This window comes from Mauremys mutica, chromosome 1 (genome assembly GCF_020497125.1).
Source record: "Mauremys mutica isolate MM-2020 ecotype Southern chromosome 1, ASM2049712v1, whole genome shotgun sequence".
In the NCBI taxonomy this organism is placed as follows: Eukaryota; Metazoa; Chordata; order Testudines; family Geoemydidae; genus Mauremys; species Mauremys mutica.
In genome coordinates, this window is record NC_059072.1 from 102,025,222 (window position 1) to 102,038,670 (window position 13,449).

At 37.6% G+C, this 13,449-nt stretch overlaps 2 protein-coding genes across 4 annotated transcripts in view; one reads left to right on the top strand and one right to left on the bottom strand.

Moving 5' to 3' along the window:
* Nucleotides 1-7,709: 7,709 nt before the first annotated feature.
* Nucleotides 7,710-8,834, top strand: PMCH (pro-melanin concentrating hormone). The gene is made up of 3 exons (XM_044980187.1): nucleotides 7,710-7,958; nucleotides 8,479-8,683; nucleotides 8,770-8,834. The coding sequence occupies exons 1-3, from the start codon at nucleotides 7,710-7,712 to the stop codon at nucleotides 8,832-8,834; spliced, it is 519 nt and encodes a 172-aa protein (XP_044836122.1).
* LOC123349886 (PARP1 binding protein) overlaps nucleotides 7,953-13,449 on the bottom strand; it is a 116,143-nt gene continuing 110,646 nt past the window's right edge. For all 3 annotated transcript variants that reach the window (XM_044988159.1, XM_044988164.1, XM_044988173.1), the window contains 2 exons: nucleotides 10,293-10,458; nucleotides 7,953-9,524 (listed from right to left, as the gene is read on the bottom strand). In XM_044988159.1, the coding sequence (XP_044844094.1) occupies nucleotides 9,193-9,524; nucleotides 10,293-10,458 (498 nt within the window). In that variant the 3' untranslated portion in view covers nucleotides 7,953-9,192. The remainder of the gene's footprint in view (nucleotides 9,525-10,292; nucleotides 10,459-13,449) is intronic.

The following is a 13,449-nucleotide window of genomic DNA, read 5'->3' on the forward strand; positions in this document are numbered from 1 at the left end:
CGCCATGGCGGCGCCACTCCAGGGGGCGCCCAGCCGGCCCGCCGGAGTTGCTAGGGTAAAAATGTTCCGAAGAGCCGTGCACGTGCGGCGCGCACACCTAACTGGAATGCATAGGAGCAATCACTCGAAGAACTAATTCCTCCTGATACCTTGGAGTGATCCTGTATTCTTCCTCAAATGTGTTGTGAAACCAACCTCTTGATGCATGAGATGGTGGACTCCAGTAACACAGTTAGGGCCATGGTTGCATACCATACAAGTATGGTTGATTCACTGGGTGTTGGTTAATCAAGCATCAGCCCCAATGAGCCAGTGGTGGTGCAGCTCTGTAGGGGAAGCAAGCAGACCTTTCCATGGTGTCAACCACTGACCTCCCAGGAGAGGGTACTCTACTTCAATATGGGGAAAATGTATGCTCCAGTGATGGTGTGGAATGTGGATCTCCAGAGGCAGTGATGCAGCATATAGGGGTCTTGGTACTGGCATCTGTCCTGGTACTGTTATGGGTCTCGGGGTACCCAGGACTGTGTGTCACCTTGTTACCTCCTTCCTCGAACATCTTGCCTGTGATAGCTGGGTGTTAGCTCCCTAACACCACCAGCCTAACAGCCTCTCAACCACTCTTCTCAGGACTATGCCAGCCCTTTCTTTTCCTTGTTGATTGACAAGTCCCCTTGAAGCATTCCCCTGTGCCAGGTATCTAGCCCCTGACACTGGCTACTCACAGAAATCCCAGATCCTCTGATCTCAAAGGAATAGTGTATTTATCTTACATCACTGCTACTATATAACACACAGCACTTATGAGCACTTATAATAAAACAAAAGATTTATTTAAGAAAAATAGAGGTTCCACTGGAAACAAAAGAATGACAGAAATAAATGTTGTAACACAAAACAAAATCATAAAACACAAAGTAGGGCCTACACTTATTAATAGTTACTTTTTCCTATCCAATGAAGTAGGTTATCCCTTCAGAGTTCAGTTGGTTGCAGAGCTGGCTGGCTTCACAGGAACCAGGTTCCCATCCTTCATGAAAAACACCAGTTCAACAATATGTCTTCTCAGTAAATGGATGCAAAGTGTCTTTCTCAACCCTGATATACCGAATCAGTCTTTTGTCTTTATTCACAGACAGGGTCATCCCCACCCTGTTATAATGTTCCTATTAACCTCCAAAGTGGTTTTGATTGTTTGCAGTTGTCTTTAATAGATTTCCATTGGCTGTTCTGGGATGAGGCAAGGGTAGACAATTTAACCTTGCATTTCATCAGCAGTTCTAGGGAAGGGTAACAACTCTTTCCCACTTGAATGGACCATCACTGAGACACATGATTTTCTGGTGACTAACTTATTCCAAGACCATAAAGCACAGTTTTCAATATAGTTACATTATTCCTAAAATATTTCCCATACACACATCTCACAATGATTATGAATATCGTTAAGTTACAAGCTTTCAGTAGAGACCTCACCTACTACATTTCCTGGATAAATACCAGGAAAGTAGTGTATTAGATGGAGTGAGTTTGTCAGGTCTGAGATAGGAGTTGCTTGTAAAGAATCTTTGCCCACTGGTACTAATGGGCCTCTGTCACAGATACTGGCAGGTGTTTCAGCACCAATGGTGGTTCCAGTTCTCCCCAGCTCATTCTCTGTTGATGCTGAGAGGTGCATGACCAGATTCATGATTTGTGTCACTGTAGGCTGCTCCTTATCCCTAGCCCTCAACACTGTATGAGGCCTGATCGATTTCTCTCCAGAGGTTTTGGATGGTCTGTCATTATAGGAGGACACCAAGCTCTACCTGGTGCCTCTGCATTCAGACCAGCCTCTTTTGATGCCAAACTTCAACACCAGAGGTGATTAGTTCCTGTTTTGATGCTGTTGACATTGGAATCATCTTTTGTGCCGAAGTGATGGTAACTGGTTCCTTTTTGGTGCAGTCTTCTTTGTGCCAGTTTTTGGTGTAGCTTGTCTGCCAGATGAGGTACTGGATGATATTGGCTTGTCCACTAGCAGGATCTTGGAGGTCATCTCCTCAGGTTCTGAGGAGACATTTGTGGATTGTTCCAGAAGATGGATGAAAAGACTGGTAAGTATGATTTAATGAAAAGGCATGGGGAAGTGTAAATAAAAAAATCCTCTCTAAGATCTCTATAATAGTTGCAGAAATAAGTCCCACAAATTTCTACTTTTAAATGTCAAGAAATTAGAGATAGGAAAATTGAAAGTTACAATCTGGTTCTGATTCAGCTCTTCATCCATAAATAAAGATGAGCCAAGAAAAAGTCAAGATAGTTAAATACTTTTCTCATTATTCCCTGTCAGCCACTGTGATGTTATATATATTTATATATTCAACTTATGTATTTTCTTTTTGTATTTGGCTAGTCAGCTCAAATGGCTCAGCTCATGTTTTGGCTCATAGAGCCAAACCAGACCCTTTGGCTTGACTATATGCAAAATTTGTGGATTGTACAGTTTTATAGCAAGATGGTTTGAATTTCTGAGACCTTCTAAAACAAATAAGGATAACACCCATCAAAACTGCTTCATGATGGTCATGGTGTTTGTTGGGGAAGGAAGGGGAAGGCGCAAGATAATGGTATACTTGTTCTGTGCTTGCTTCAGAATCAAGCTCAGAAAACTTTCCTGTAGTTGAAGCCTCGTCCATTTTTACCCAACTATGGAGTTTCTCCTGTAGTAATCATGCCTAGGAAGAGCAAGTTAAGAAAAATTCAATAAATGACCTAACCCAATAATTGTCTCTCTCTTACTGTACAACTTCTTCATTCAGAAAGAAATGTGTACACCAAGTTTTATACCCTCTGGTTGAGATCTTCAAATTCCTCTTAAGAATAATGAGTGGCAGAAAACACTTGAATACCCTTTTGAAGCTTCTATTGGCAACACGTGCAGGCAAATGCAGTACACTGCATACCATTCAGATTTTACTATTTTCCTTCAGTGCTGAACAAAAGACATCCAGATCTACACTTAACAGTACTACAGTCTTTTGCTTTTACTCTGTCCGATATTACAAAAGCTGACCAGCATAAATTTAAGCAAATACTACTTCACACAGCTTATACTCAAAACTGTGGAATTTATTGCTGCAATACATAGTTGCGTCAAAATATTTAGGTGGATTTTCTAAGGAACTGATAATTTCATGATCACTAACAACATCTTTAGTTATAAATGTCAAGGAAAGAACATGCCGTTATATTACTTCAAGACACCTGATTATCTCAAAACCACCTATAACAGTCACACACACATTCAGTTGCTCCACCTATTTACAGCATTGTAGGAGTCAAAATATCTCCCTTGCTCCCTCTGCACAGTAACAGCATTACAGAAATTGAACAGACACATTATGAAGTGTTTTTAGGCAAACTTATGAACCTCAAGACATTTGGTTCTCAGTCTGAAAGTTGAGTAGGTTCTGATTTTATGAGGATGTTGTCTGTATATAACTGAAATATAGCCACCCGAATAAAAGGTACAAAATCCTAGGGAAAAATCTTCTTGCAGCTATCTATCTGTTCAACAATTTAAAAGTGCTGTTTTATTTTAAATTTCTGCAATTGATTTTCTACCTAGGATAGCTTCTGCTGCTAAAATATTATTTATATATGCACATACAGTACTATATATATTATAGAAAAATATGTTTGTACATTTAAACACACTAAGTGATATGCTTATCGTTTAATATGATTACTTAAAGAAGTCAAGCTAATTAAGAAATGTCATGGGGAAAAGAGTAGGTACTTGTAGGGTCAAATTCACCCACATGCAGTGGTACAGAACAAGTGCTGTGGAAAAAATAGGCCTTGTGCTGGGCTCTTTGCACAGAGATGAACTTCATCCAGAACACTAACAAGAGGCAGCAACTGCCATTTAAAAAAAAAGATGAGACGTGTTGGTAAAACTGAAATAAAATATAACTTAAGAGGAAAATATTAAGTGCAAACAAAATTTTCCATAGCATGCTAGAGATTAATAAAATCATGATTCTATAAAACAGACCATTAACTCTAAATATGGAGCAAAACCCAATGTTGGTGGCTAAGGAAGGATAACTGAAAAACAGTATACTAGTGTAGAAATGATCACTGAACAGGGATTTTGGCACTACAGTCTAAAATTCAGTAATTTTTCAATATTTAAATATCCATTCAATAGTATGCCACACTATACTATTTATTGCTTTTCATTTCACTTAAGTCTTAAAAAAACCCTGTAAAAAAACAGAAAAAGTTTACCTGGTTTTATTTATTGTTCAGAAACAGACAGTGCTTATTAGACTCAAAAGCTCAGAAATGAACATTAAGAGTCAATAAACTAACTTACTGAAACAAAAGGTCTATCAAATATTTATTTTTACAGGCATGCAAACAGAATAAAAGATAAGTTCCAGCTATATTAAGCATCATCGACCAAATTTATTTACTTTTGCATTTCACATTAGATTTTAGATTAAGTCTGATTTCACAGTAACACGATTCCATGTAAAAGCAAGAGGAGTTACTCAAAATAATTGTAAATTACTGATGCAAGCGGTACTAAGGAGAACTATGTTAATATTAAACGTGAAATGAAAAGGCCATTTGATAACAGACAAGATTTTAGGCAGCAATTTAGAATATGAATTTAGTTGTCGTAATTTAAAACATTTTAGTTTTCTGCCAGAAGTGGAGTATTTGAAGCCTAAAAGGAAAAATATGCATTTTATTTAGATTGTGAACACCTAGATGCATTGGACACAGATGCACCTATTGAATTTGTGAGGCTGCAGCCTGACAGAAGCTACCTTGTGCTCAGTCTCTGCAGCCACGGAAGCTACTCCAAATCTGAAAAAGCCAAGTATACTCTCTACGGTCTGTACTGACCACAATTTATGACTTTACCTGATACTACAGCCATGTATAGCAACTGTGCTTTTTGTAATGTGGGTTGGAGACCGTACTGAGCATGTTCCATTTTCTTCAACTATCAGACAGACACCACTGAATTTTAAAAGAGGCCAAGGGCTGTATTTTTGGTCTTCTCTCAACTGACAGCTTTGTTTTAGCAGTTAACCAAGGAGGAGGTCTTAGGGACTTTTAGACACCCCCCGAAAAAATTGGCATTCATTTTGGTGACAACATACTCCATGACTTTTAGATAATAGGACTTTCTCCCCAAACAATAGCAACTGCAGAGTCCTCAGTAACAACAATGTGGGAAGGAAAGTGCCCTTCCCAACACACAAATAAGCGATTTTTTAAATTTTCTTAAAAAGGCTCAACCCAGACCAAAGCTTATCTTCCTTCCTCCCTCAGCCATCCAAGGATGGATTATAGCTCTGGGATTTCATGCTAGCCACAAGAGAGCAAAGAGAGCCTGCTATTTTGAGCAAACTGGTTCAAACTGATCCAAAACATGAATTTTGTTGTTTGATTGAGAATTGAAAGCATTTGGTAAACTTCTATTTTGAAGTAAGTTTTCATGAACCTCTGATGACATTTATTATAACTGTCTGAAACAGAAGTAGGCACTGGTCCAGGTCTCTCCTTGGTGCCAGTCAGTAGTGGAGAGAAGATACCCGCTGATAGAGAAAAAGGGTTAGTGCAAGAAACCACAATTGCGGTTTGATGCAAAAGTGAATTTTAGCTAAATAAAAAGTGGAATTACAAAAAAAAAAGTAAACAAGGAAGTAAAAATTAAAGAAATTGGGAAAGGGGAGGTGCTCATTGTTTTCTTTACTCAGTTTTGTGGACAGTTTCCTGATGGTCTGGTAAGTTTAGGGTGACCAGATATCCCGATAAAAATCGGGACCGTCTCGATATTTAGGTGTTTTTCCTGAGTCCTGACCGATCTTTTGTCGGGACACAATTTGTCCTGATATTTCGTTCCGCCGGCAGCACTCGCCTTTAATTTATTTATTGCTGCTATGCCGGCAGCACTTGGCTTTTTTCCCCCCTCTCTGCCAGCAGACTGCCCCCACCCCTCCCTCTGTGTCCTGATATTTTCTCCCTCTCATCTGGTCACCCTAGGTAAGTTGCTCTGACTAGCTGAGTGCCATGTGCATGCAGATACCTCTTAAAGACTGGAGTACGGGTGTGTCAGAGCCTGTGGAAGACTGGCGCAATGACCTGGACATAGGCAGGCCAGCCTCCCATTCAGTACAGTGTTCAGGAACCATAGGCTAATGGGCAGTCCAAAGACAGGAACCATGGGACCAGGGGCAAAAGTCAGAACTGGGGTCAAACAGGAAACAGAAGCCAAAGCTGAGGGTCAGTAGCATAAGGTCGGAGCTGGAGCAGTCAAAAAACAGGCCGACAGGGTTCCGCAACCAGAACGAGGCTGAGGGCAGATGCCAGGTACAGGGCAAGGTTGAAGTCAGGAACTGGAGATGAGACTGAAAGTCAGATATTGAACAAGAGGGTCTGTAGCAGCAGTAACCCAGAATCCATCTTGTTGCACAGACAACTTCCTGTTTCTCTTTCTAGCTTAAATAGTGTAACCAGCCCAATAAGGGACTCTGTTTGATGGAGTGCAAGGCCTTAGGGCTCCCAATTCTCCTGTCATTACTATAGCCATCCAGTGGTGTTGGGGATGCAGCAGTGGCCTACGGGCCCGGGTTCAGGACCCACAGATCCTCACAGGGTGGATAAACGGAAGTCAGAACTAGTGCAGAGGTAACGGTTACTATGCAGATGACCCTGGCATCAAATAGATCCCTTAGGGATCTGCTAGATCTGGGCAGGCCCCCATACACTTTCCCCATGGGGGGACAAATGCTGCCTCTCAAACAGCAAAATGTGGAGGAATCGCCACAGAAATTTCCTTCCATACACCTTTATCGTGTTTCTAAACAGAGGAGGGGATAATAGGACATTAAATCTGGAAGATTCTTTGAGGCAAAAATTGAAGTTTCTATTCAGAGTGGGAGAGGGAGCAACATCTGAAATTATGATCTGGGTACCGACCTATTGGTGTTTGCGGCACTGATCCTTTCAGATGGGAAACTGCCTCCAAACTCTGACAAGTACATGCATCAGCAATGAGTGAGGATTGCCAGCTATATCTTCAGATAAAAAGGTACACAATTTACTGGACACAAGTTAAAGGATTCAGCTTTGCCTGTATTAAGGCAATGGTAGTATTTTAAACCATTGCTACCTTCAAAGTTTTTTTCAACTTGTTTCTTAAAAAGATTTGAAAATCAATTCCTCTTTAAAATAAAGACCAGGGTTTAAAACAAAATAAATTACTTTGCTGACCCTCCTTCTTACATGTGTAATAGTTCTTTTCTAAAACTGCCTTAAGTGAAAAGTAAAGCCTAATTTAAAAAGAGCATGTGTAGAGATTATGGTATCCTGTGAATTTTGCTAAAACTGATCCATTGAAAGGAACTACTAATCTGTACTGTTCTAAAAGTCTACAAAGGAGCTAATAATCCATGGTAAAAAATACCCATACTTAAGTAGTTCTAACCAATATATGGCATTACAAGTACTATTCAAAAGGTTAGCCTCTTTATAATGAGTCATTTATACAGGGTGAACTCATAAGCAACTGAAGTGGCTTCTATTCAATCTGTAAAATATATAAAGGTAGACATGATTGGAGAACACATTAATTTACAAGGGACACCTTTCTTAAATATATCTGAAAGCTGCTTAACTTCTATGCAAACATTAAACATCTAAGAATGCATATTTCATCCTATATGTTAATACTAATCTTCTCTCTCTTTTCTCAAGGTTTTTTACTTTCAGTTTCGAAGTCTATGCGAAAGGTAGAAGATGATGATATGATACTAAATGCGCTCAATATAGGAAAAGCTCTTTGGAATGGAGGTAAAACAGAGAAGACAGAGACTACACCTACTCTTGAGCACTACAAGATGGAGGACAGCAGCTTTCTGGATGAAGAGGAAGACAGAAACCCAAAATTCTTAGTGAGTTTCCATTTTTTATTGAACACTAAAACATGAATAAAAGCTCAATTTATAGTCCTTTTAAAAGGGTTAAAAGCTTACAATTTAAAAGAATGTTGTGGTGGATGGTTTCAGTTACAAGATCATGCAATTATTGAATGCTAAGTTTTCAAATATAGGTATCTAATATTAGTCACCTAAATCTGAGTTTGGGAAACTAAACAAATGACTTGATTTTTACCAGGATTCCAGGTGGTCAGAACCTGTAAGAAAATATCAGTCTACTTTTTTATCACTGTTTGAAAATTTTGCCCATTCTGTACTAAAAATATATCTTAGAATGTCAACTGGATTAGCCATACATACCAAGATGGTTTCAATCCCACTGAATAACTAAATTGAAATTAAGCTGATCATCCACCTTATTCTAACATGCACTTTGATTTTAAGGTTTCTTAGCCAAAGTCCCAATGTGTGGCATTGTATGTCTTTTAAATGACTGTTATAATGCCTTTGTTTAAATCTTTTTTCCTTACTTCAGAATATAGGTTCCAAACACAATTTCATAAGCCATGGTTCGCCACTGAACCTAGGTATAAAACAGCTACCTTATCTTGCATTGAAAGGATCTATGGCTTTTCCAGCTGACACTGAAATTCAGACTATTGAATCAATACAGGAAAGGCGAGAGACCGGGGATGAAGAAAACTCAGCTAAATTTCCTATAGGAAGGAGAGATTTTGACAGTAAGTATGTGTGTATTTTTCCACAGAAAAAATATTTCAACTTAGAATATAAAAAGAGTAAAATGATTTTTTTCTTCAGTGCTCAGGTGTATGTTGGGAAGAGTCTATCGACCTTGTTGGCAAGTTTGAAAACTGTTGGCCTCCTCTCTAAAGAAGCATTGGTTGCCAATTTAATGAAACTTGAAGTTACTGTGCTTTTGGTATTGCTATATATGTACATCTAAATACTACTATCTGTATTTCAAAATAGAGGGAAACATGATTGACATTTTCACTAGATAACCTAGTTGTAATAGTTATGATGTATTGTTACTGAAACTGACAATTCTACAAATCAAGACTTGTCACTATAGTCTAATGAAGAATATATGTAACCTACTTTAACATCATATATTTGGACACTATGAAGCCAAAATGTGTTAATGCACCTGTTATCTTGTTCTTTCAAAATGTACAATGTTTATTATGGAATAGTAAATTTACTATATACATCAAAATAAAAATAAGATTCATAGTCTAAAAAAGTCAGTTAACTTTCTCTGACCAGCAATCAATTTATTCTTGGCTGTAGCCTTGTTGCTTTTTGCTGCTCCATCTAGTCTGCTGTCCAATTTCTCCTGTAGTATGTTTGATATCTTGGGTTTCTTAATATTTGTGTACTGAGATGGTTCATTTTCATTATTGCAGATGACTTTCTCACTATTCAGAGCCATGTGTTTCCTCTTTGAGCTCTTGTTTCTTGGCTGACAACTTTTTGCTTTTTCACTTTTACTTCCATTCTGAAGAACATTTTCAGAACTGGTTCCAAGTGCTGGTCTTTCAGGAGGTGACTTTACACCTTCTATTGTGTAAGAGAATAAAATATTTTAGGAAGAAAAAAAAAGTTATTACTCCTAAAGTAGTTAGCCAGGATAGTCCTAGGATTTAAATGGCATAAAGGTCATGTATTTTAGAAAGAGAGTGCTTTCTTAAATAAAATGAATAATAATAATTTGACTGGCTATCAGCTAGCCAACAACTATAAACACACCTAAACATAGACACTTCACCATTAAATTTTAAAATGCATGCATAAATGTAACCAACAACTTCAGGAAATAAGTTTATATACAAAGGTCAAAATGTTGCAAAGGATGAATATACTTATGTCCTAACAGTAATTTATATAATACACATCTTGTAATGTGTTCTTGTTTAAAAAGTAAAATTAACAATTAGTCATAATTTTCCCATTCAATACATAAATTTCCCTCAAGCACTATGTCATCTCCGTAAAATAGGTAAAAAGAAACCTGACATACTGATGATTAAAATTTATTTGGGGATTATGAAGGCAGTAAATAATAAATCATTTACAATCTATACTGCTAATTTCAAAGCACTTATCTCACATAGCATAGACTAAAAAATATTTTAGATCAGTTTTTACTGATTGTAACTTGTGCAAAGCTATTAAACCCTCAGTTTTGTTTTTCCTTGAAACAAATCCTTTACATTTGACTTTTAATAAAGATTGTTGTAGTAGTCTATTTGATAAAAATCAACAGGTATAAGTCCTGAAAAATCAGGAATAAAAATTTCTCATTCACTCAAACATAATTCAGTTTACCTGCAAAAGTCTCAGCTTCTAAACAGAGAGAAAGCATTTGTTTTGGTGCTGGATGTATGCAAGTCGGGATTTGGCTCCTACTGAAGAAGTGCTGACCCTTCTTCTCAGTCATCAGGTCATCCTTGTAGGTACAAGCGAACTGGGACCTGATTAAGGGTTGCTTCATCTATAAAGGGTGAATGACACTACTTTTAATTTTTAATGTTTGTTTAGAAAATTTTAAACTTTTTTATTATTGGTAAAATAAAAAGTCTTGGGTATCATTGTTTCCCCCTCCCTCCCTTCCTCCCAGTTTTAACTTAAAAGGTAAAATTAATCAAAAATTACCTAAACTACAAGGAAAGTTAACACAACACAACCAAGGTGAAATAAATTGTTTATGATATTTTGTAATTATATATAAACTAGTTCTAGAAACATTTTATTTAACAGTGAATTGAGGCATTCTAAAATGAATATTTGTTTGATTTCTTTTGACTGGTCTCTTTTAGAAAGCTGCATATTTAAGCCTTTTAAAAGCCCATCAGCCTAAGCCTCTCTGTAAGAGATTTTTCTTTTGCCTTCACATTTGGTAGCACCGGTTTACCATTTTGAGCTGCTATCATAGCGAGTATTTGTCTAGAGCCAAATCATCCCTTACACAAGCTATGAACAAGATGAGCCCACTATTTCCTTTGAAGAGTCAACAAGCAACTTTCATTGGGATAAGGCTCCCCATCAAAACAAACTATGTAAAAGAATGGAAAAAATGAAACCTCAAAAAAGAACACACACCCCAAAGAGAGAGACAAATACCTATAGCCCAATATAAAATTTGAGTCAAATATACTAAAAATTGGTCTAACTGTAGAACACTCAATATTATTATATCCTCTTCTTGTTAGATGAAAATTTGAAATTTTCAACTCCCTCACAAAACCAAATAATTTCCATACAGAGCGTAAAAGGCAGGCCATACGATTTCCACAGATATACTGACCAAGTTCCAAATGCATTAAAAGCATCTGCATAGCCTGAGTTGTCGGAATTCCACAGTACCAAAGAACACTATCATACCTACCTCTGCTGTATTTTAGAGACAATTTATTTCCACCCCTAAACTTCCAAAGCCAGAAACCCAGCTGATTAGTATAGATCAATCAGAAAGTATTGTTCAACAATAAAAAAAGAATAAAAGTGACATTATGGGCTGTATTTCCGTATTCACTGGAGTCAAGGACTCCAGATCAAATTTGCTCAGTTTATATACAAAAATATGGTTTCCCCAGCTACCAGCACTACTAAATCAATCTGGGATTTGAAAAAAATATCAAGCTTTGTTCTTTCTGGACCATTTATCACCAAGAATATAGATTCTGCAGACCAAATTCTGTCCTGAGTTCTAGCTATAGAATTCAGCAGACTTCAAAGTGGCTGACAGGTATCAATAAAGGAAACAATTACTTTATAATTAGAATAGCCAACTAACAACTCTACTGATAACATACAAGTAGGGCTGTCACATGATTAATTACACTTAAACAATAATAGAATACCATTTATGTAAATATTTTGGATATTTTCTACATTTTCTAATATATTGATTTCAATTACAACACAACACAAAATGTACAGTACTCACTTTATATTTATTTTTTATTACAAATATTTGTGCTATAAAAAAACAAAAGAAATGGTATTTTTCAATTCACCTCATACAAGTATTGTCATACAATCTCTATATCATGAAAGTTGAACTTACAAATGTAGAATTATGTACAAAAAAAACTGTACTCAAAAATAAAACAATGTAAAGCTTTAGAGCCTACAAGTCAACTCAGTCCTACTTCTTGTTCAGTCAGTCACTCAGGCAAACAAGTTTGTTTACATTTGCAGGAGACAATGCTGCTGGTTTATTGTTTACAATGTCACCTGAAAGTGAGAACAGGTGTTTCCATGGCACTGTACCCGGTGTTGCAAGATATTTATGTGCCAGAAGCAGTGAAGATTCATATGTCCCTTCATGCTTCAACCACCATTCCAAAGGACATATGTCCATGCTAATGAGGGGTTCTGCTCGGTAACTATCCAAAGCAGTGCGGACCGACACATGTTCACTTTCATCATCTGAGTCAGATGCCACCAGCAGAAGGTTGATTTTCTTTTTTGGTGGTTCAGGTTCAATAGTTTCCACATTGGAGTGTTGCTCTTTTAAGACTTCTCAAAGCAGGCTTTACACCTCATCCCTCTCAGATTTTGGAAGGCACTTCAGATTTTTAAACCTTGGGTCGAGTGCTCTGGCTATCTTTAGAAATTTCACATTGGTACCTTTTTGCTTTTTGTCAAATCTGCAGTGAAAGTGTTCTTAAAATGAACATGTGCTGTGTCATCATCCAAGACTGCTATAACATGAAATATATGGAAGAAAGTGGGTAAAACAGAGCAGGGGACATAATTCTCCCCCAAAGAATTCAGTCACAAATTTAATTAATGCAATTTTTTAATGAGCATCATCAGCATGGAAGCATGTCCTCTGGAATGGTGTCCAAAGCATGGAGGGGCATACAAATGTTTTGCATGTCTGGCACATAAATACCTTGCAATGCCAGCTACAAAAGTGCCATGTGAACGCCTGTTCTCACGTTCAGGTGACAGTGTAAATAAGAAGCAGGCAGCAGTATCTTCCGTAAATGTAAACAAACTTGTTTGTCTTAGCGATTGGCTGAACAAGAAGTAGGACTGAGTGGACCTGTAGGCTCTAAAGTTTTACATTGTTCTGTTTTTGAGTGCAGTTATGTAAAAAACAAAAAAAAAATCTACATTTGTAAGTTATACTTTCATGATAAAGAGATTGCACTTCTATATTGTATGAGGTGAATTGAAAAATACTATTTCTTTTGTTCATCATTTTTACAGTGCAAATATTTGTAATAAAAATAATATAAAGTGAGCACTGTACACTTTGTATTCTCTGTCGTAATTGAAATCAATTGAAATTGGTTCCTGGGCAATGGGAGCTGCAGAGCCAGCGCTTGCAGCGGGGGCAGCGTGCGGAGGCAGCACACAGAGCCACCTGCCACGCCTCTGCCTAGGAGCAGCAGGGACAAGGTGCCACTTGCAGGGAGCCTCCTGAGGTGAGCACCCCGTGGATCTGGCACCCCAAGCCCCCTCCCACGCC

Excerpts from the sequence above, each read along its gene's own strand:
- PMCH (XM_044980187.1), top strand. The coding sequence starts at position 7,710 with ATGCATATTTCATCCTATATGTTAATACTAATCTTCTCTCTCTTTTCT. Across the intron at positions 7,959-8,478 it reads ACAGAAACCCAAAATTCTTA|AATATAGGTTCCAAACACAA; the intron begins GTGAGTTTCCAT and ends TCCTTACTTCAG. Across the intron at positions 8,684-8,769 it reads AGGAAGGAGAGATTTTGACA|GTGTATGTTGGGAAGAGTCT; the intron begins GTAAGTATGTGT and ends TTCAGTGCTCAG.